Below are 24,725 nucleotides of genomic sequence, written 5' to 3'. Positions count from 1 at the left end.
AGGAGACTTCAACACACCACTTTCAGTGAAGGACAGAACATCCAGAAAGAAGCTCAGTAAAGACATGGAAGATCTAAATACCACAATCAACCAACTTGTCCTCATAGATATATACAGAACACTCCAGCCAACAGCAGCCAAGTATACTTTCTTTTCCAATGCACATGAAATATTTTCCAGAATAGACCACATATCAAGCTTAACAGAATCCAAACCACTGAAATATTACAAAGCATCTTCTCTGACCATAAAGCCATAAAAGCAAAAATCAATAATAAAATAACCAAGGAAAAGAAATCAAAGACATGGAAACTGAACAACATGTTGCTCAAAACATACTGGGTTATGGAATAAATTAAGGACGGAATAAAGAAATTCATAGAATCCAATGGGAATGAAAACACATCCTACCAGAAGCTTTGGGACACGGCAAAAGCATTGTTCAGAGGTCAATTTATATCAATAAATGCACACCTCCAAAAAGAAACAAGGGCCAAAATCAAAGAATTATCCCTACAACTTGAACAAATAGAGAGCAGCAAAAGGAGCCCTTAGGCACCAGAAGAAAGCAAATAATAATAACATCAATTAAATGAATTAAATGAAATCGAGAACAGAAAACAATTGGAAGAGTTAACAAGACCAAAAGCTGGTTCTTTGAAAAGATCAACAAAATCGATAAACCATTGGCCAAACTGACAAAAGAGAAACAGGAGAGAAAGCAAATAACCCGAATAAGAAATGAGGTGGGCAATATCACAACAAACGCAACTGAACTTAAAAGAATCATAATGGAATACTATGAACAATTGTACTCTAACAAATCTGAAAACCTAGAGGAAATGTACAAGTTTCTAGAAACACACTACCTACCTAAACTCACACACACAGAGGTAGAACAACTAAATAAACCTGTAACAAAAGAAGAGATTGAAAAAAAAGAGAGAGAGAGATTGAAAAGCTAGTTAAAAAATTCCCAACAACAACAAAAAAAAAGCCCTGGCCCTGATGACTTCACTGCAGAATTCTACCAAACTTGCAGAGAAGAGCTAACACCACTACTACTAAAGGTATTTCAGAGCATAGAGAAGGGTGGAATACTCCCAAACTCATTCTATGAAGCCACCATATCCCTGATACCAAAACCAGGTAAAGACACCACAAAAAAAAAAAAAATACAGACCAATATCCCTCATGAACATAGATGCAAAAATCGTCAACACAATTCTAGTCAATAGAATTCACCAATGTATCAAAAAAAAATAAATAATAATTCACTATGATGAAGTGGGATTCAGACCAGGAATACAGGGATGGTTTAACATTAGAAAAACAACCAGTGTAATCCATCACATACATAAAGCGAAAGATAAGAACTACATGATCTTTTCAGTTGATAACAGAAAAGGCATTTGACAAAATCCAACAACCATTCATGGTAGTAACTCTCAGCAAAATAGGAATAAAAGGGAAATTCTTTGACATAGTAAAGGGTATTTATACAAAGCCAACAGCCAATATCCTAAATGGAGAGAGTCTGAAAGCATTCCCTTTGAGAATGGGAACCAGACAAGGATGCCCTTTATTACCACTTTTATTCAGCATTGTGCTGGAGGTCCTAGCTAGAGTAATTATGCTAGAAAAATAAAGGGCAACCAAATAGGTAAGGAAGAAGAAAAAAATCTCTTATTTGCAGATGATATGATCTTATATGCAGAAAGCCCTAAAAAACCCACAAGATAACTACTGGAACTAATAGAAGAGTTCAGGAAAGCATCAAGATACAAGATAAACATACAAAAATCAGTTGGATTCCTCTACACCAACAGAGATAACGTCGAAAAGGAAATCACCAAACCAGTACCATTTACAGTAGCCCCCAAGAAGATAAAATACTTAGCAATAAATCTAACCAGAGACATAAAAGACCAAAACTACAAGACTGTACTGCAAGAAACCAAAAGAGACCTACCTAAGTGGAAAAGCATACCTTGCTCATGGATAGGAAAACTCAAGATTGTGAAAATGTCTATTCTACCCAAAGCAATCTATAGATACAATGCAATTCCGATCCAAATTGCAATGGCATTTTTCAATGAGATGGAGAAACAAATCACCAACTTCATGTGGAAAGGGAAGAGGCCCCAGATAAGTAAAGTACTACTGAAAAAGAACAAAGTGGGAGGCCTCACACTACCTGATTGTAGAACCTATTATACTGCCACGTAGTCAAAACAGCCTGCTACTCGTACAACAGCAGATATATAGGCCAATGGAACGGAATTGAGAATCCAGACGTAAATTCATCCACCTATGAGCAGCTGATATTTGACAAAGGCCCAAAGTCTGTTAAATGAGGAAAAGACAGTCTCTTTAACAAATGGTGCTGGCATACCTGAATATCCGTCTGCATAAAAATGAAATGACCCATTGCTCACACCACGCGCAAAAACTGATTCAAAATAGATAAAAGACCTAAATACAAAATCTAAGACGATAAAGATCATGGAAGAAAAAATAGGGATAACACCAGGAGCCTAATAATGTGGCATAAACAGCATACAAAACATTACTAACAATACACAAACACCAAAAGAGAAACCAGATAACTGGCAGCTCCTAAAAATCAAACACGTTCATCCAAAGACTTTGCCAAAAGACTAAAAAGACAACCTATAGACTGGGAAGTATTTTTTGGCTGCAACAAATCCATTCTGTGTCTAATCTCTAAAATCTATAAGATACTGCAAAAGCTCAGCAACAAAAAACAAGTAACTCAGTTAAAATGAGCACAGGATCTGAACAGACAGTTCACCAAAGAAGACATTCAGGCGGCTAACATATACGTGAGAAAACGCTCATGATCATTAGCCATTACAGAAATGCAAAACAGAACTACAATGAGATACCATCTCACCCCGGACAAGGCAGGCATTAATCCAAAAAACAAAATAATAAATGTTGGAGAGGCGGTGGAGAGATTGGAACACTTATGCACTGCTGGTGGGAATGTAAAATGGTACAACCACTTTGGAAATCGATTTGGCACTTCCTTAAAAAGCTAGAAATAGAAGTACCATACCATCCAGCAATCCCACTCCTTGAAATATATCCTAGAGATTAGGAGCCATCACACGAATAGATATAGGCACACCCGTGTTCATTGTAGCACTGTTTATAATAATAAAAAGATGGAAACAACAAAGGTACCTATCAACGGATGAATGCATAAATCAGTGTATATTCACACAATGGAATACTACACAACAATCAAGAATTACTATGAACCCGTGAAACATAACATGGAGGAGTCTGGAAGGGATTATGCTGAGTGAAATTGGTTGCAAAAGGACAAATATTGTATGAGACCACTATTAATAAAAACTCAAGAAAAGGTTTAAACACAGAAGAAAACATTCTTTGATGGTTACGAGGTTGGGTAGGAACAGAGAGGGGTATTCGTTAGATAAGTAGACAAGAATTATTTTAGGTGACGGGAAGGACAACACACAATACAGGGGAAGTCAGCACCACTGGACTAAACCAAAAGCTAAGAAGTTTCCTGAATACAACCAAAAACTTTGAGGGACAGGGTAGCAGGGGCAGGGATCTGGGGACCGTGGTTTCAGGTGATATCTAGGTCAATTGGCATAACAAAGTGTATTAAAATATTCTGCATCCCACTTTGATGAGAGGCATCTGGGGTCTTAAAAGCTATCAAGCAGCCATCTAAGATGCGTCAATTGGTCTCAACCCAACTGGAGTAAAGGAGAATGAAGAACACTAAAGACACAGGAAAATATGAGCCCAAGATACAAAAAGGGCCACATAAACCAGAGAGTACATCAGCATGAAACTGGAAGAACTAGACAGTGCCCGAGTACCACCAAGGACTGCCCTGATGGGGAACACAACAGAATCCCTGATGGAGCAGGAAAAAAGTGGGATGCAGATTTTAATTGTGGTAAAAACACCAGACTCAATGGTCTGACTGGGACTGGAGGGACCCCAGAGGACATGGCCTCCAGCCTCGCTGTTAGCCCAAAACTAAAACCATTCCCAAAACCAACTCTTCAGACAAAGATTAGACTGGACTATAAGACATAAAATGATACTGTTGAGGAGTGAGCGTCGTAGCTCAAGTAGACACATGAGACTACGTGGGCAGTTCCTGTCTGGTGGCAAAGTGAGAAGGCAGAGGGGGACAGGAGCTGGTTGAATGGACACGGGGAACACCGGGGGGAGAGGAGGCGTATGCCGTCACATTATAGGGAGAGCAACTAGGGTCACGTAACGGTGTGTATATAAGTTTTCATATGAGAAACTGACTCAAACTATGAACTTCCACTTTAAAGCACAATTAAAAAAAAATGGCTGTGAACTAAAGACATTTTTAGATACAGAAAGAGAGAGACTTTGTCACCAGCAGACCCATATTAATGGACATTTTTAGGAAGTTCTAAAGGCAGAAGGAAATTTAACCAAGATAGAAGTTCAGAGGTGGCAGAAGAGGTGTTATAAGACTAGTATCGATTTGCGTAGCTACTACCACAGTCAGGATACAGAGCATGTCTGTCACCCCCAAACAACTCACTCATGCTGCCCGTCCCTTCGTATTCACATCTTCCACTCACCCCTCATCCCTGGCAGCCACTGATCTATTTCCTAATCCTGTAGTTTTACATTTTCTAAACTGTCTTATAAATGGAATCTTACAGTATGTAACCTTTTGAGACCACCTTCCTTCATTTACAATAATGCATTCGAGTTTTATTCAAGTTACTGTGTTTCAGCAGTTAATTCTTTTTTGTCGCGAAGCAGTATTCTATCATACGGATGTGCCAGGATTTGTTCATCCTTCCACTGTTGAAGGACATCTGGGTTGTTTTCAGTTTTTTAATTAGTAGAGGTACTACATTTACTAAGTGCTTGACATGTGTCTAAGAATTTTACTAGTAATCTCATTTACGAGGGCAAAGATGTGGCACCCTGCTTCCATAAAAATTTACAGCCTTGGAAACCCTATGGGACAGTTCTGCTCTATCCTTTGGGGTTGCCAGGAGTTGGAATCAACTGGCAAACAGTGCGTTTGTTTTGTTTTGAATCTCAGTTAATCCTTACAACGGCCCTGTGAAGTAGAAGTATTTTTGTGTCCCTTTTATAGATGAGGAAAATGAAAGAAGTAACAACCATATAATAACTATTTCTGTATTTGAGAACCAGTTTGTGGTGTCTTTACAAAACTCATTTTAACGTGCATGTATCTGATGACTTCTCAGATTGGCTAGAATAATTAAATAAATTTTGAATATAGTCCCGTGTAACAGAGAAAAGGATCTGTCCGAGTGGGGCTATACATGTGACTTCATCTTAGAGCGTTTGAATCACACACTGATTTTCTGTAATTCGGCTGTGTGCTTTCATTCATCGTGGCCTATCAAAGCATAGCTTTTTTTTTTTCTTTTTTGCCAACCATCTTTCTGTATCAGGTATTTATATGAAAGCATTGGCAGATCGCTCACTACTTGTATTTTTTTTCGCTGAATAATTTCTGTGAGTTTACATACTCTATTAGGCCTATATAAGTCACAAAGCCTTTTTTTTAAATCATTAGTGAATGTAAAAGCTTAATACTTTTATACCCAACTACATTAAAAATACACCAACATGGAAGTTTTAAATTGATGATATAGGGGCAAAGATAACACAAAACAAAGCTAAAAGCTGAAAGAGAAAATAATTGCAACATGTGTGACAGGAAATTTTTGGCTATATTTTATGAAGAGTTCTCACAAGTGAATGATTAAAAACATCTCATTTGAAATATATGAAAAACATGTAATAAGCATTTCACAGAAGAAATACAGATGACCAATATTATGAAAAATTGCTTGTTTCTCCTAATAACCTAAAAAATAACAATGAAAGAATGAGATACCAATTTTTATCAGGTGAGCAAAAATACCCATTACTGGCCAGAGTATAGGAAAGTAAACAGTGATACAGTGTTGGTTAAAGTGTAGATTGGTATAAGACTTCTGGAAGGCAAATATTAATGTACTTTTTGATGTCTTCAATTTCTTTTATTTTTTATTTTTTTAATTGTACTTTAGATGAAGGTTTACAGAAAAATCTAGTTTCTCATTAAACAGTTAGTACACATACTACTGTTTTATGACCTTGGTTAACAACACCACGACATGTCAATACTCTCCCTTCTCAACCTTGGGTTCCCTTTTACTAGCTTTCCTGTCCCCGCCCCCCACCCCCGCCCTCTAGTCCTTGCCCCAGGGCTGATGTGCCCCTTTACTCTCATTTTGTTTTATGGGTCTCTCTAATCTTTGGCTAAGGGGTGAACCTTGGGACTGACTTCATTACTGGGCTAAAAGGGTCTCCGGGGGCGATACTCTCAGGGGTTTCTCCAGCGTCTGTCAGGAAACTAAATCTGGTCTTTTTCTGTGAGTTAGAATTTTGTTCTATATTTTTCTCCAGCTCTGTCCAGGACCCTCTATTGTGATCCCTGTCAGGGCAGTTGTTGGTGGTAGCCAGCCACCATCTGGGTATACTGGACTCAGTCTGGTGGAGGCCATGGTGGATGTGGTCTGTTAACCCTTTGGACTAATCTTTCCCTTGTGTCTTTAGATTTTTTCATTCTCCCTTACTCCTGGAGGGGTGAGACCAGTGGGAGTATCTTAGATTGCTGCTCACGGGCTTTTAAGACCCCAGGTGCTACTCATCGAATTAGAATGTAGAACATTTTCTCTATAAACTATGTTATGCCAATGGAGCTTCCGGGAAACCCTGGTGGCGTAGTGGTTAAGTGCTACGGCTGCTAACCAAGAGGTCGGCAGTTCAAATCTGCCAGGCGGTCCTTGGAAACTCTATGGGGCAGTTCTACCCTGTCCTATAGGGTCGCTAGGAGTCGGAATTGACTCAACGGCAGTGCGTTTGGTTTTTTGGTATAGAGCTTCCATGACCTTACATCGTACAAGCTGTGCTGGCTTCCTCAGTATTGTGTACTGTCTTACCCTTCACCAAAGTTACCACTTATCTATTGTCTATTTAGTGTTTTTCCATCCCAACTCCTCCCCTTCTTCGTAACCATCAAAGACTGTTTCTTTTTGAGGGTAAACCTTTTCATGAGTTTTTACAGTAGTGGTCTCATACAATATTTGACCTTTTGTGATTGACTTATTTCACTCAGCATAATGCTCTCCAGATTCATTCATGTTATGAGGTGCTTCGCAGATTCATTGTTTTTCTTTATTGTTGGGTAATACTCCTTTGTATGTATGTACCATAGCTTGTTTATCCATTCATCTGTTGATGGGCATCTAGGTTGTTTCCATCTTTTTGAGATTGTGAACAATGCTGCAGTGAACATGGGTATGCATATGTCTATTTGTGTCAGGGCTCTTATTTCTCTAGGATATATTCCTAGGAATGGGATTGCTGGATCATATAGTATTTCTGTTTCTAGCTTTTTAAGGAACTACCATATCATTTTCCAGAATGGGTGTACCATTTTGCATTCCCATCAGCAGTGCGTAAGAGTTCTGATCTCCCACAACCCCTCCAACATTTGTTGTTTTCTTTTTTTAAATTTGTGCCAGTAATGCTGAGGTGAGATGGTTTCTCATTGTGGTTTTGATTTCCGTTTCTCCAATGGCTAGTGATCGCGAGCATTTCCTCATGTGTCTGTTGGCCGCTTTAATGTCTTCTTTGGTGAAGTGTCTGTTCATTTCCTGTTTCTATTTTTTAATTGGATTATTTGTCTTTTTGTTGTAGGGGTGTTGGATTTTCCTGTAGATTTTAGAGATTTGACCTTTGTCTGATTCATAATAGCCAAAAAATTTTTCCCAGTCTGTAGGTTCTCTTTTTGCTCTTTTGGTGAAGTCTTTTCATGAGCATAAGTGTTTAATTTTTAGAAGATCCCAGTTATCTAACTTATCCTCTGGAGCTTGTGTGTTGTTGGTTATGCTGTGTATCCTGTTAGTGCCATGTATTAGGGCCTCCAGCATTGACCCTATTTTTTTTCTTCTATGAGCTTTATACTTTTTGGCTTTATATTTAGGTCTTTGATCCATTTTGAATTAGTTTTTGTGTATGGTGTAAGGTTTCATTTTTTTTTGCAGATGGACATCCAGTTTTGCCAGCACCATTTGCTAAAAAGACTGTCTTAGAATTGAGAACCCAGGTATAAATCCATCCACATATGAGCAGCTGATATTTGACAAAGGCCCAGTGTCAGTTAATTGGGGAAAAGATAGTCTTTTTAACAAATGCTGCTGGCATAACTGGATATCCATTTGCAAAAAAAATGAAACAGGACCCCTACCTCACACCATGCACAAAAACTAACTCCAAGTGGATCAAAGACCTAAACATAAAGACTAAAACGATAAAGATCATGGAAGAAAAAATTGGGACAACCCTAGGAGCCCTAATACAAGGCATAAACAGAATACAAAACATTACCAAAAATGATGAAGAGAAACCAGATAACTGGGAGCTCCTAAAAGTCAAACACCTATGCTCATCTAAAGACTTCACCAAAAGTGAAAAGACCACCTACAGATTGGGAAAAAAAATTTCAGCTATGACATCTCCGACCAGCGCCTGATCTCTAAAATCTATATGATTCTGTTAAAACTCAACCACAAAAAGACAAACAACCCAATCAAAAAGTGGGCAAAGGATATGAACACACACTTCACTAAAGAAGGTATTCAGGCGGCTAACAGATACATGAGAAAATGCTCTCGATCATTAGCCATTAGAGAAATGTAAATTAAAACTATGATGAGATTCCATCTCACTCCAACAAGGCTGGCATTAATCCAAAAAACACAAAATAATAACTGTTGGAGAGGCTGCGGAGAGATTGGAACTCTTATATACTGCTGGTGGGAACGTAAAATGATACAACCACTTTGGAAATCTACCTGGCGTTTTCTTAAAAAGTTAGAAATAGAACTACCATACAACCCAGAAATCCCGCTCCTCCTCGGAATATACCCTTGAGAAATAAGAGCCTTTACACGAACAGATATATGCACACCCATGTTTATTGCAGCTCTGTTCACAGTAGCAAAAAGCTGGAAGCAACCAAGGTGTCCATCAATGGATGAATGGTTAAATAAATGATGGTATATTCACACAATGGAATACTATGCATCGATAAAGAACAGTGACGAATCTGTGAAACATTTCATAACGTGGAGGAACCTGGAAGGCATTATGCTGAGCGAAATCAGTCAGAGGCAAAAGGACAAATATTGTATAAGACCGCTATTATAAGATCTTGAGAAATAGTATAAACTGAGAAGAACACATACTTTTGTGGTTATGAGGTGGGGAGGGAGGGAGGGTGGGAGAGGGTTATTTACTGATTAGTTAGTAGATAAGAACTACTTTAGGTGAAGGGAAGAACAATACTCCATACACGGAAGGTCAGCTCAACTGGACTGGACCAAAAGCAAAGGAGTTTCCGGGATAAACTGAATGCTTCGAAGGTCAGCGGCGCAAGGGCGGGGGTTTGGGGACTATGGCTTAAGGGGACTTCTAAGTCAATTGGCAAAATAATTCTATTATGAAAACATTCTGCATCCCACTTTGAAGTGTGGTGTCTGGGGTCTTAAATGCTAACAAGCGGCCATCTAAGATGCATCAATGAGTCTCAACCCACCTGGATCAAAGGAGAATGAAGAATACCAAGGTCACACGATAACTATAAGCCCAAGAGACAAAAAGGGCCACAGGAACCAGAGACTTACATCATCCTGAGACCAGAAGAACTAGATGGTGCCCGGCCACAACTGATGACTGCCCTGACAGGGAGCACAGCAGAGAACCCCTGAGGAAGCAGGGGAACAATGGGATGTAGACCCCAAATTCTCATAAAAAGACCAGACTTAATGGTCTGACTGACACTGGAAGAATCCCGGTAGTCGTGGTCCCCAAACCTTCTGTTGGCCCAGGACAGGAACCATTCCCGAAGACAACTCATTAGACATGGAAGGGACTGGATAATGGGTTGAAGAGAGAAGCTGATGAAGAGTGAGCTACTTGTATCAGGTGGACACTTGAGACTGTGTTGGCATCTCCTTTCTGGAGGGGAGATAGGAGGGTAGAGAGGGTTAGAAACTGGCAAAACCGGCACGAAAGGAGAGACTGGAAGGAGGGAGCGGGCTGACTCGTTAGGGGGAGAGTAAGTGGAAGTATGGAGTAAGGTGTATATAAGCTTGTATGTGACAGACTGACAGACTGACTTGCACTTAAAGCACAATAAAAATTATTTATAAAAAAAAAAAAAAAAAAGACTGTCTTTTCCCCATTTGATGAGCTTCAGGTCTTTGTCGAAGATCAGGTTACTATAGGTAGATGGATTTACATCTGGCTTCTCAATTCTGTTCCCTTGGTCAGTGTATCTGTCGTTGTGCCAGTACCAGCTGTTTTGACTACCAGAGCTGTGTAGTAGGTTCTGAGGTCAGGAAGTGTGAGTCCTCCTTCATTCTTCTTCTTCAATAGTGCTTTACTTATCTGGGGCTTCTTCTCTTTCCATATAAAGTTAATGATTATTTTTTCCATCTCTTTAAAGAATGTTGTTGGTATTTAGATCGGGATTGCATTGTATTTGTAAATTGCTTTGGGTAGAATTGTCATTTTCACAATGTTGAGTCTACCTGTCTATGCGGATTATATGTTTTTCCACTTATGTAGATTTCTTTTGGTTTCTTGCAGTAGTGTTTTGTAGTTTTCTTTGTATAGATCTTTTACATCCCTGGTTAGATTTATCCCTATGTATTTTGTTTTTTTAGCAACTATTGTAAATGGTATTGTTTTCCTGATTTCCTTTTCATCCTTCTCTTTATTGGTGTATAAGAATCCAACTGATTTTTGTATGTTGATCTTGTATCCTGCTACTCTGCTGAATCTTTCTGTTAGTTCCAGTAGCTTTCTTATGGAGACTTTCAGGTCTTCTGTGTATAGTATCATATCATCCACAAATAGGGAGAGTTTAACTTCTTCATTACCAGTTTGGATGCCCTTTATTTCTTTTTCTTGCCTTATTGCTCTAGCTATAACTTCCAGCACATTGCTAAATGGGAGTGGTGATAAAGGGCATTGTCTTGTTCCTGTTTTCAAGGGGAATGTTTTCAGCCTCTCTCCATTAAGAATGATATTGGCTGTTGATTTTGCATAGATGCCCTTTATTATATTGAAAAATTTCCCTTCTATACCTATTTTATTGAGAGTTTTTGTCAGGAATGGGTGTTGGACTTTGTCACAGGCCTTTTCTGCATCAACTGAGTCGATCATGTGATTCTTTTCTTTCCTTTTATTTTTGTGGCAGATTACATTGATTGATTTTGTAATATTGAACCATCCTTGCATACCTTGTATGAATCCTGTTTGGTTGTGGTGTATGATTTTTTTGATATGATGTTGAATTCCTTTGGCTAGGATTTTGTTGAGAATTTTTACATCTATATTCATGAGAGATATTGGTCTGTAATTTTCCTTTTTTTGTGGCGTCTTTGCCTGATTTTGGTATCAGGGTTATGCTGGCTTCATAGAATGAATTTGGAAGTATTGCTTCGTTTTCTATGTTCTAAAATAGTTTGAGTAGTCCTGGTGTAAACTCTTTTCTGAATGTTTGGTGAAATTCTCCATAGAAGCCATCTTAGCCAGGGATTTTTTTTTGTTGGGAGTTTTTTTTTTGATTACCTTTTCAATGTCTTCTCTTGTTATGGGTCTGTTAAGATTTTCAACATCATTTTATGTTAGTTTGGGTAGGTAGTGTGTTTCTAGAAATTTGTCCATTCCCTCTAGGTTTTCAAATTTGTTGGAGTATAGTTTTTCATAATACTCTGTTGTGATCCTTTTATGTGGTAATGTCCCCCATTTCATTTCTTATTTGGGTTATTTGCATCCTCTCTGGGTTTTTTTGGCCAGTAGTTTATCAATTTTGTTGATCCTTTCAAAGAGCCGACTTTTGGCCTTGTTGATCTTTCTGTATTTCGTTTATTTCTGCTTTGATCTTTATCATTTTCTTTCTTCTGGTGGCTGTGGGTTTTTTTTTTGCTGTTCTCTTTCTGTTTGTTCAAGTTGTATAGCTAGTGCTTTGATTTTGTCCCTTCTTTTTTGATGTGTGCATCTATTGCTGTAAATTGACCTCTGAGGACTGCCTTTGTGGTGTCCCAAAGGTTTGGTATGATGTGTTTTCATTCTTGTTTGATTCTAGGAATTTTTTTATTCTATCTCTGATTTGTTCCATTACCCAGTGGTTTTTAAAAAAAAAATTTTTTTTTTTTTTAAGGAGGGCATTATTCAGTTTCCATGTTACCAATTTTTTTCCTTGCTCCTCCTGTTGTTAATTTCTACCTTGATAGCATTGTGGTCAGCAAAGATACTTTGTATTATCTCAGTGTTTTGGATTTTGTTGAGGGTTGCTCTGTGGCCTAAGATGTGGCCTATTCTGGAGAACATTCCATGTGCATTGGAAAAGAATATGTACTTTGCAGCTGTTGGGTGGAGTGTTCTGTATATGTCTATGAGGTCACATTGGGTGATTGTGTTCTTTAGCTCTTCTGTATCTTTGTTGAGTTTCTTTCTAGATGTCTGTCCTTACTGAGAGTGGTGTGTTGATGTCTTCCATTTCTGAGGTTCCATCCTATAAAATATGTATAAAAGTGTGCAGAAATACATGCCAGGGTTTTTTATTACAACATCGCAAGTGGAGCCCTGGTGGCGCAGTTTTTAAGCATTTGTCTGCTAACCAAAAGGTCGGCAGTTCAAATTCAGCAGCCACTCCTTGGAAACCCTGTGGGGTAGATTCACTCTGTCCTATAGGGTCACTATGAGTCAGAATTGACTCTATGGCAACAGGTTTGGGTTTGATTACTGATATGAAAAGACATGTATGATATACTAAGTACAAAAGGAGAATTACAGAATAATATATTCAAATTTTTGTTGATTAAAGAAATCATGTGGATACATATAATATGTATTTATATTTTGTAGAAATAAAGATCGAGAAGGATGTGCTGTAAAGTGTTAACAGTGGTTATCTCTGAGGAATAAGGGGAAGAGGGGCAGGGAAGATGAGAGATGCCCTTTGATGTTTTGTTTGATGCTTCTGTATTTTTTTGAAGTTTTTTGTAATGAGTGTTTCTTGCTTAAAAATAATTAAGAAAAATATTTTAACAGGTAAATACCACATAGCACTTAGAACTCGTGTTGCTCCCATTCAGAAGTGCCATAAAATCTTAGTGGGTTTGAGTTGTTGTACTCTTAACATCTAGCAATAGAGAGGCCAGAATATTTAAGTAGCTTAGGTAATTAGTTTGTGTATAGAGCAGTTATCAAGGATTTCATTTTACCTGGATCCACAATCAACATCCATGGAAGCAGCAGTCAAGAAATCAAAAGATGCATTGCATTGGGCAAGTGGGCTACAAAAGACCTCTCTAAAGTGTTGAAAAGCAAAGGTGTCACCTTGAAGACTAAGGTGCGCCTGACTCAAGCCATGGTGTTTTCAGTCGCCTCATATGCATGTGAAAGGTGGACAATGAATAAGGAAGACTGAAGAATAATTGACACCTTTGAATTGTGATTTTGGCAAAGAATATTAAATATACATGGACTTCCAAAAGAATGAACAAATCTGTCTTGGAAGACGTACAACCAGAATACTCGTTAGAAGCAAGATGGTGAGACTATGTCTCACATACTTTGGACACGTAATCAGGAGGGATCAGTCCCTAGAGAAAGACATCATGCTGGTAAAATAGAGGGTCAGCGAAAAAGAGGAAGACCCTCAACAAGATAGACTGACACAGTGGCTGCACCAAGGGGCTCAAGCATAGCAACAATTGTGAGGATGGTGCAGGACTGGGTAGGGTTTCATCCTGTTGTGCATAGGATCGCTATGAGTTGAAACCGACTCCACAGCACCCAACAACAACTACATAAAACAGTAGTTTCTACAGGAAAGGGGAGATGGGTCTGTTCACCACGGAGGGAATGTGAAATGAACAATTGGTGTATTGGTGGAAAATGTTAGAACATTTATTCATATTCATCTGAAATCTCATCCATTTTACATTGCAGTTTTTTAGTCTGCTATTTTGGAAACTCTATGGGGCAGTTCTACTCTGTCCTGCAGGGTTGCTATGAGTCGGAATCGACTCGACGGCACTGGGTACTGGGATTGTAAAATTATACACAGATACAAGTATGTGCATCTTAGTGAATTATTATAAGGTGAACATCCTAACTACCACCCAAGTCAGAGGTGGAATGTTGCCAGCCACTCTAGAAGCCCTCCTTGTGTCCTGTCCCAGTCACAGCCCCTCCCTGTGTTGTATCTTTTGATGGTTTTACTACCCAGTTGTGCCTCTCTAGATGCAATAGTTTGGTCTTGCTGTTTTTTTCTAATCAGATAATTTTAAATCTGTTTTAATGTACAGGTAGCCCCTTTTTCCATACTCTGACTTAGAATTTACCTGTTAAAGGATTGGAGCATTTCACCTGTATTTTTTCTCGGTCTGGATTTTGTTGATCACGCATTCATGGTTCAGTTGGTTCAGTTCAACATGTTCTGCCGTCCTCCGTATTTCCTGCAAATTAGCAGCTTGATGCAGAGACTTGATCAGATTTGAGTTTGATTCCCTTGTGTTCTTACAAGGGAAGGCACGTGATGTCTGGTTTTCCCTTTTATATATATATATACATATATATATATAAGCAGTCGTTGAAGCTCAGTGCCTAGATCCATTGTCAATGGAGGCTGCAAATAGAGATATGCTAATTATATCTTTTCATTTTCAATTCAGTTACCCAGGTGTTTAGTTCATATATGAAAGGCAGGAAAAATGGTGTTTGATTTTTTTTTTTTTAATTTACCCAGTTTTCAAGGCAATGAATTGGTTCCCCGTCATTCTAAGATGATATACAAATACATGTTTTATAAAATATCATTATGAAGTCATGGATTAAACATTTTTGATAAGTTTCAATACACTGTAATTCCTTTCCTTATCGAAGCTCAAATTGTCGCAACTCTGGCCACTGGGAATCTCTTCTTTTGGCTCCTGAGTCCTGACCCTAGTAGTCTTTGATTGCTTCCAGACATTTTAAGATGTTCAGGCTCTTCTTGTCTATTTTCTGCCACAGACCTAGAACCAGCCGTTTCTCCCAACAGCCCTGGTTTCTTTTCATGGGAAACGGTATTTCAAAATCTCAGTCTGGGAGTTAAGGATACTTCTTCTTACTGGGTTGGTTGTCATTTCTAGGCCTTTTTAGTAGATAGAGTTAGGATATATTTATATTCATATCTATATATCTATATTGAGATACACAGTATCTTGTTTCTCAGAGGATACAAGGAATTACAGAATTTAGGATTGTTTTTGTTAGGTGCCTTCAAGTCGATTCTGACTCAGCAACTTTATAGGACAGAGTAGAAGTGCCCCATAGTGTTTCCAAGGAGCAGCTGGTGGATTTGAACTGCTGACCTTTTGGTTAGCAGCCAAGCTCTTATCCTGTAGTTATTAATTTCTTTATTCCACATTATACTTAAAACAGTAATTTTAATACTGTCACCATCAATTATTGGTAAATGCTGTCCCTCTTCTCCCTCGTTTTTATGATTGCTCTAAATTTGTATTGTCAGAGCATATAGCCATTGTATACTGTAATCTCTCCCTTTTAATCATCAATTAATCTTAGTTCCAGAAGTATCTATATATTTAAAGCTTATTGCAACTCTTTATAATCAGAGATTATGTGAAATTTGTTCTCTAGTAGTGTGACTTGTTAAGTAGAAGTTAATAATATTACCAGAAATTTAATCTGTCAATTATGAAATGTTTATTTGAGAACCAGGCTCTGTGGAGGAATATTTAGATATATAATACTTCATTGCTGCTCAAAGTATGGTCTGCAGACTGGTGCTGATCCATGAATTGTTACTGGGCCCTGATGAGTGAAGTATAAAAATTGGGAGTAAGCATTTAGAAACTTCTATAGCAGTCTGACATCGCCAACTCATCAAGCATATAATCAGTATATTTTGTTAATGTATTCATCTCTGACAGATTAGAAATTTAGAACAAACAAAACTGGTCCTTTACCACAAATAGTTTGAAATACACTGTTATATAATATATAATCCCAGCCATTGTCATTACAACTACTGCCGTCGAGTCGATTCTGACTCCTAGTGACCCGTTGTCATATAGCTGACAGTAATTGGGTATTTCAGGTAAATATCCCTGAGAGAAACTTGTGTATGTGGGCTAGTGAAGTTTTCACAGGCAGGCTGGACTTGATCTAGGCTTTGATTTGATTTGGGAGAGAGACGTAAAGCCCAGGAGCAGCTTTAACTAAACATGAAGTATGGATGCACAAAACACAGCATGGAACAGGCCTGACTATAGCAGAAAATTTAGAAGGGGGCGATAAAACAAGGGTGGGATGGTTGTTTGGAAGGACCTTAAATGCCAAGCTAAACAGCTAAGACATTTTCCTACAGATGATAAACACTCATTCCACAAATGCATATGAGTCACCCACAGTGAACAAAATAAAAGCCTCACACTTTCTTCAAATAAACAGGTTAAACAAATAAATTCATAGTATTAAATAGTATTAAGTGATATGAAGAAATGTATAGCAAGATATTTTAAAATAAGATGGTCAGAGTACATTTTTCTGGATGTTAGGATTGAATAGCACTTGTGTCCTGAAAGAAACAATACTTGTTCTCTGATTTTGTCTTGCCCACCTCTGGCAGTGCCTTTGGAACTGCCACCTAAATATGGATGTCTGTAATTAAAAACTAGAGTTACTAGATATCCCTGCACATGTTTTTTTAATAAGTTTTTCTACTGGCATAGCAGCTTGATTGACTTATTTGTTTGAGGTTGTTACATCTCTGTAATGGTGTTGGTTTCCCTCAAATGCTTGGTGATCCTTGATTGTGTAGCTCCTTTTTTATTTATGATTCCTCATTCACTTCATTGTGGATGGCCTTCGTTAGATGATGGTGGAAGAAGGAAGGAATGTGTTCCCAGGTAATACGTGCTTTTAGTTTGCCCTTTTCAGTGTGGGGTTCTCCTTCCCTCCTGGAGATTATTAGCCAGCTAGGGTAGTGCTCTAATCCTCTGTTCCCATTGTCCACACATGCTACTTTTGACTGAATGCACACACTTCTGCTTCCTGTAACTCAACCCAGAAAGAACGGATTGTGGAGATTGGTGGACTAATTATGTTAGCTGCTTCTGGCCTGATCATCCTGAGAATAATTTGAGAGCCATCTCTATTTCTTATATTCATTGTCCCTAGGCTTGTGTCTGTTTATTTTGCTGCTGTTTCAACATCTGCAGCAGTAGAGTGGTTTCTTTTGTGCATAGCTTGAGCTGTGGTTTTCTGGACCTTCACCTGCCCGCCATAGATCTGATCGTATCTACTTTTATTTCTGGCATATTGGTAACATACCTTCAAAAATGTTATGGATTGTTTTCAGGTGTCAGGGTTCTTCCTCTTTTCATGTATCTTTGATGTTTTATGAGATTGGGAGCAGAAGGGGAGGTAGGAGCATTTATTTAGTATGCCATCTTCACAAATATAGAACAGAATAAGAACTATGAGCAGATATTTTGGCATAATGCTCTCTTCACTCTTCTTGTTGCCTGACTTATGGATGTCAAGTGTTTGTATACAGAGTTCTCAATATGAGGCCCTTCCATATATAATTTGGATCCTCCTTGGGCCTTTTCTGCTATCTTGATCCAAATTTCTAATTGATGTCCTTTAAAAAATGATTTTTTAAAACTCTGATAATAGTGTACAGTAGTGCTGGTTATAGCTAAATAAAAATGCACTACCAGACAAATTAATACATACTGTTACATTTAATCACTCGTTATGTATTATCCTACCCAACAAGTTAATTTAATAAGATTTTGTTTAATTAGAAATTACTAAAATTACATTTTACAGGATTTGGTCTAGGAAGACAGTTATAAAACCTTGCTTATATTTTCATCAATTAGTTCTATCTTCTGAGCAAATGAATGGTAGAGGGTAAGAGCATGCTGTCTTAGGTTGCCTGGAGAATATTTAAAGGCAAGAAGCAAAGCTGTTTCAAGGTGGATTCGCATCTGATACAAGCATTTTAATTCTACCCGTTTTCTCAGTAGTGTAGGTTACCTATTTCAAGTAGCCCATTTCAGTTAGCATGAAAACTTTCACTCATTCTTCAAGGCATATTTTAAATTTTCTTCTCTAGGAGCTCTGGTGGTGCAGTTGTTAAGCGCTTGGCTGGTAACCGAAAGGTTGGCAGTTCAAACCTGCCAGCCTCCGGTAAAGATGACAGCCCAGGAATCCCTAGGGGGCAGTTCTGCTTTGTCCTATACGTTCATTATGAGTCGAAATTGATTTGATGACAGTGGGTTTAGGGTCTTCCAAACTGTCCAAGAACTGTTCCCCCACTCTGTACTCCCATGTGGTATTTTTATTGTATTATACTAATTAGAGGACTTCGCGTTATACGTTTAGTATTTTTACTACACTTTGTCCTTGACCAGACTCTGGACTCCTCCATGTTTTATTCACCTTTGTAATCGTAGCACCACATTTGCTCAATGATTGGATCATAATAATTTTAGAAATGGAAGAATGAATACTAATGCATCATTCTACAAGATGAGGAGGCCTTTGATTTCTGGATTCTGGCTTTTATCCGAAAGAGTCAGTCCCAGTCATAAACTATGGGAAATCCTGAAATCATTTTTGGTTTTAAAGAATTTTAATAATGCAATATTTAAGCTTAGTTTGAAGTTCATCCTTAATTTTTTTGAGGTAACAATTAACCATTTCAGTTGGTATTGTGCAATTATGTGTTGACTTTGAAAATGTCACATTGTATTCAAAAAATTAACCCTGTTTTTAAAATATATCTTTAACAATTAAAGCCCACGATTTAGATTTATCATGTTTTTATTTTTTTTAAGGATCAGAGTAACAATGAAATTATGATTGGAGTGATGTCAGGAGGAATTCTGATTTATAAGAACAGGGTACGAATGAATACCTTTCCATGGTAAGAACTTCCCTCAGTACTTTTGCATTTACCACTATATGCAATAATTTATATTTTATAAAATAGCTATTGAACTCTTTAATGCTGTCCGCCTACTTGTCTGATACAACTTATGCTTTACCCCACTTTCTGGGCTCCTACTAGAAGATACCAAAATAATTTAATTGTTTATTTTTAAAATTGCTAATTAGAAAATTTTACTTAGGTATTTTTCTCTAAGAGAATCTCTAAATATGTGCTGTAGTATAAAAAATAATAGCTAATGTTAAAGTGTTTACCTATGTCTTGCATCATGCTGAGGGCTTTAAATGCATTCAGTGGTATGCTAGTTTATTACTTGGAACATAGGCATGGCTGCTGCAACAAAGACCCAGTAATACAGTGATTTAAGTTAGCACAAAGTATGGTGGCCCCATGGGGTTTAGAACTCATGTTTGTTTCCTTACCACTCTGCTGTCCTTAGCATGTTCCCCTTGTCCTCATTGTCCAGGATGGCTCAGCACCATTACCGCTTCTGCATTTCAGAACAGAGAAAAAGGAAAGGAGCATCTGCCACTTCCCTTTAAGGAGATGACTTAGAATCATAAAAATCACGTTGACCACATTCTGTGTATATCTAACATATATTGAAATTACTCAATTTTTTTTTTTAAATAAACAATGATTTTCTTTAGGGAAACAAATATAAAAGAAATATAACTTCCTAAAATATTTGATCCTGATTTTTCAGTATTTGTAATTTTGTTTATTTAATTGGTTTTGATAATTACTTGCCTTAATAACACTTTAGTCAAAATATGGTAGCTGACAGAAGCAAATATTTTAGGAAACTGCTACAACATGGTTAAAAAATAAAGATTAATTTCCTAGATAGATCACAAAAACATGAACCATGAAAGAAAAAATTGATGAAGAAATTAAAGAACTTTCTTCAAAAGGAATCCTTAAGAAAATGAAAAGACAAGTTGCAGTCTTCTGCAAAATACATGTTTCATAAAGGAATTATATTTAGAATATATAAAGAACATTCATAGCTGAGTAATAAGAAGATGGCCTGATTAAAAAGACCATGCAAAATATTTGAATGGACACTTCTACTGAAAAAAATATAAAAATGGCAGATAAGCACATGAGAAGGTGCTCAGTTATCACCAAACACAAATTAAAACAGCAGTGAGCTCTACCCCCACTAGAATGGCTCAAATTTTAGAGACTGACAATACCAAGTGTTGAGGAGGATGAGGCTGCATTGCTGGTATTATGCAAATACCCACTTGGGAAATCAGGTGGCAGCTTCTTTAAAGTTAAACCGTTTACAATATGATCCAGCAATTCTATTCCTGAATATTTACTCAAGAGAAATGAAAACATAAATTCAGATACTTATACACAAATATTCAGAGCTATATTATCCATGATAGCCCAAAATGGCAATTCAAATGTCCATCATCTGATGAAAGGACAAACAGACTGTGGTGTATCCACACAATGGAATACTGCTCAGTAAGAAAAAGGAATGAAGTATTAATGACACTAAAATATATGGATGACCCTACCCTCAGGAGCATTATGCTTAGTGTAGGAAACAAGACAAAAGATTACATATTCTTTGTTTCTATTTATGTGAAATTTTATAGAGACTGAAAATGGATCAGTGGTTGTCAGGGACTGAAAATGGGAGAAGGTAATTGACTGCAAAGTGCACCAAGAAAACTTTTTGGGGTGATTAAAATGTTATAATTGTGGGGGTGGCTATGAATTGAATAAATTTTTCAAAAGTCATTGAATTGTTCACTTAAGTGATGAATTTTATTGAATGTGAATTAAAATCAAATGCTTCTGAGAAGATAGTTATTGCGCTCTCATCGTGGTGAATGCACATCTTTGATTTTAAGATAGTCCTGATTTTAATAAAGGCAACTTTTTTAATATTTAATTTAAGTTTTTATTAATTTTATATAAATGTCCAAATCAGAAATAAACACTTTTTTTACAGATGATTTAGGTTAAAACAATACAATGATACTCTAAATTTTTCTGTATTTTCAAAATTCTATATTGTATGCATATTACTGTTTACCATTGTAAAATGATGTAAGGATTCTAGAATAGCTTTTGACAAAATTGCTATGGAAACACAAAGGATGAGACTCTCTCTAAAGCATATTGCATTGTCTTTGTAATATTTGGGATGGTTTTTAAAGGAGGAATTGACATTTCCTCTGTAAAAGGGAAGCATGGAAACAGGGAGTGTGTAGAGGGGGTCAGTCAGGGCATTCGGGTTAGAGGAACCAAGCACTTGCAGAAGCCTAATGGTAAGAACTATGAGTCAGAATCAACTCGACGGCAAAGGTTTGGTTTGGTTTAATGGTAAGAAAGGGCATAGCAAGTTTAGGAATGATGGGGTATTTGTTATATTTTTTTCTTCTGTTGTTTTGGTGGAGGAAAGAAGCAAGAGAACAAGACTTTAGGAAGGTGTTGCTTAAGTTGGATTCAGATTGTGAAGAATCTTACGTATTCTATATGCTAAGAATATTTCATTTTTATAGGTAAATATATTTGGGGCTGGTTTAATGTTGAGAGATAGAACTCATATTTCCAAGTCCTTGTCATACACTGTCAATGATAGGTTAATATCCACTTGCCTACAAGGAAGATCAGTTAATATTATTACTGTTCTTCAAATTTATGCACCAACCACAAAGGCCAAAGATGAAAAAATTGAAAATATATATGAACTGCTGCAGTCTGAAATTGAACAAGCATACAATCAAGATACATAGATAATTACTGGTAATTGAAATGCAAAAGTTGGAAATAAAGAAGAATCAGTAGTTGGAGAATGTGATCTTAGTGATGAAAACAATGCCAGAGACCACATGATGGAATTCTACAAGATGGAAATACTTTTTTTCAACAACGTAATCAATGACTATACTGGTGAACCTCCTTGGTTGACTACCTAAGAATCAAACCAACTACATATGTGGAAAGGGACGATAGAGAAGCTCAGTATCGTCGGTCAAGGCAAAGCCAGGGGCTGACAGTGGAACAGACCATCAATTGTTCCTGTGTAAATTCAAAATGAAGGTGAAGAAGTTCAAAACAAGTGCAGAAAGGTCAAAGTACTGCCTTAAATACACCCTGCCTGAATTTAGAGACCATCTCAGGAATAGATCTGACACATTGATCACTAATGACCAAAAACCAAAAGAACTGTGGGAGGACGTCATACGCGAAGAAAATGAAAGATCATTAAAAGGACAGGAAAGAAGGAGAAGACTGAAATGGATGTCAGAAGAGACTCTGAAACTTGCTCTTAAACACAGAGAACCTAAAACAAACAGAAGAAATGATGAAGTAAAAGAGCTGAACAGGAGATTTCAAAGGTGGCTTGAGAAAACAAGGTAAAGCATGGTGAAATGTGCAAAGACCTGGAGTTAGAATACCAAAAGCAAAGAACACGATCAGCCATTTCTTAAGCTGTTGGAACTGAAGAGAAAATTCAAGCCTTGGGTAGAGTTGGGCTACTAAAAGGTTCTATGAGCAAAAAATTGAATGATACAAGATGCATCAAAAGCAGGAATATACAGTCACTGCACCAAAAAGAATTGGCCAACATTCAGCCATTTGAGAAGGTAGCGTGTGATTAAGAACCATTGGTACTGAAGGAAGTAGTTCAAGCTGCACTGAAGGTGTTGGTGAAAAACAAGGCTTCAGGACTTGACAGAATACCAACTGAGATGCTTCTACAAATAGGACACTGGAAGCTCTTACTCATCTATGTCAACAGATTTGGAAGAGAGCTACCTGGTCAGCCAGTTTGAAGAGATACATGTTTGTGTTCATTCCAAAGAAAAGTGATCCAAAAGAATGTGGAAATTATAGAACAATATCATTAATATCACGTATTAGCAAAATTCTACTGAAGATAATTAAAAAAACAACTGCAGCTGTACATCGACAGGGACCTGGCAGAAGTTCAAGCTAGATTCAGAAGAGGATGTGGAATGAGAGATATCATTCCTGATGTCAGATGGATCTTAGCCAAAAGCAGACAATATGAGAAAGATGTTCACCTATGTTTTATTGGCTATGCGAAGGCATTCAACTGTGCAGATCATAACACATTATTGATAACATTGCAAAGAAAAGAAATTCCAGAACACTTAATTTGTGCTCATGCAGAACCTATACATGGATCAAGAGGCACTTGTTCAAACAGCAAGGGGATACTGCGTGGTTCAAAACTGGAAAGATGTGCAGTAGGCTCGTATCATTCTACCTTACTTATTCAATGTGTATGCTGAACACATCATCTGAGAAGCTGGACTATATGAAGAATGCAGCATCAAGATTAGAAGAAAACTCATTAGCAACATGCAATATGCAGATGACGCAATCTTGCTTGCTGAAAATGAAGATGACTTGAAGCACTTACTGATAAACATAAAAGACTACAGCCTTCGTATGGCTAACACCTGAACATAAAGAAAACAAAAATTCTCACAACTGACTCCATAAACAACATTCATTATAAGTGGAGAAAAAATTGAAGTTGTCAACAATACCATTCTACTTGGATCAACAATTAACATTCATGGAAGCAGCAGCCAGGAAATCAAATGACGTATTGCATTTAGCATATCTGCTTCAAAAGACCTCTTTAATGTTTTAAAAAGCAAAGTTTGACTTTGATGATCTCAAACATACCAACAGTCATGAAGATGGTGCAATACCAGGCAACATTTCTTTCTGTTATACATAAGATTGCCATGAGTCAGTCAACAGCAACTAACAATAATCATACCTGCTACGGTTTAAAAAAGAAAAAAAAAAGTGAGCATTTAAGATATTGACTTGAAAATTTTATACTGTGTTTATTGTTAAATTGTATTTCCAAGACCTAAACTAAATAGATGTGACGTAAAGTTAATAAAACTTCTATTCCGCGTCATCTTGGAATGTTGTAAGGATTTCTTCTGATCCTAGTTACTTCTGGAAGCACATCCTACAACGTTAATTTATTTCCAAGGCAAATCAATAATTTTTTTTAATAATCATCAAATACATGGTTTACTTTTAGTTCTTAAAGTGTGGATCCATTTTTCCAAAAGCAGCATACTTATTAGCAATACCACATGTGAATAAGAAGACCATTTCAACCTTGTCACCTTTATTTAAATTAGCCTTCCTAGAATTTGCATTGGCCCTACAATTATATTTTAACAAAGTATTGTAGAAGTCTACATGAATAACCTTAGGAAACCACAAAAATTACTTCATGAGAACTGATCATGATTACAGCTCTAATTGGTATAGTCTACATTTCAGTTACTTTTATTTCATATTAATATTTAAGATACTCAGACCAAAAATCAAATGGTGAAATTATCAAATTTTCACATAAATGAAGAGTTTAGAGTAAAAATGAAAGTTTTAAAGGTGATAGTTTCATAAGATAAAAGCTTGAAATCTAAATTAAGCTGAGTGACAGGAGACAGACGAAGAAGATCTACTGTATGGCTCTTTGTATAAACTCTAGAAAGTGCAAACTGATCTATAGTGACAGCAAATCACTGGTTGCCTCGATGAGGAGAAATGTAAGATG

General features: G+C 37.2%; 1 protein-coding gene across 9 annotated transcripts in view; it reads left to right on the top strand.

Annotated features, from left to right (window-relative positions):
- The window catches only part of PTPN4 (protein tyrosine phosphatase non-receptor type 4), a 245,317-nt gene that overhangs the window by 124,024 nt on the left and 96,568 nt on the right, over positions 1-24,725 (top strand). For all 9 annotated transcript variants that reach the window (XR_007518073.1, XM_049889148.1, XM_049889150.1 and 6 more), the window contains one exon: positions 19,026-19,114. Coding sequence is in view for 8 of the 9 variants with exons in the window: in XM_049889148.1 (XP_049745105.1) it covers positions 19,026-19,114 (89 nt within the window). In the remaining variant the exon portion in view is untranslated. The remainder of the gene's footprint in view (positions 1-19,025; positions 19,115-24,725) is intronic.

The sequence above is a fragment of the Elephas maximus genome, chromosome 6 (assembly GCF_024166365.1).
Source record: "Elephas maximus indicus isolate mEleMax1 chromosome 6, mEleMax1 primary haplotype, whole genome shotgun sequence".
Classification (NCBI taxonomy): Eukaryota; Metazoa; Chordata; class Mammalia; order Proboscidea; family Elephantidae; genus Elephas; species Elephas maximus.
This window is presented reverse-complemented; position numbering and strand designations above follow the sequence as displayed.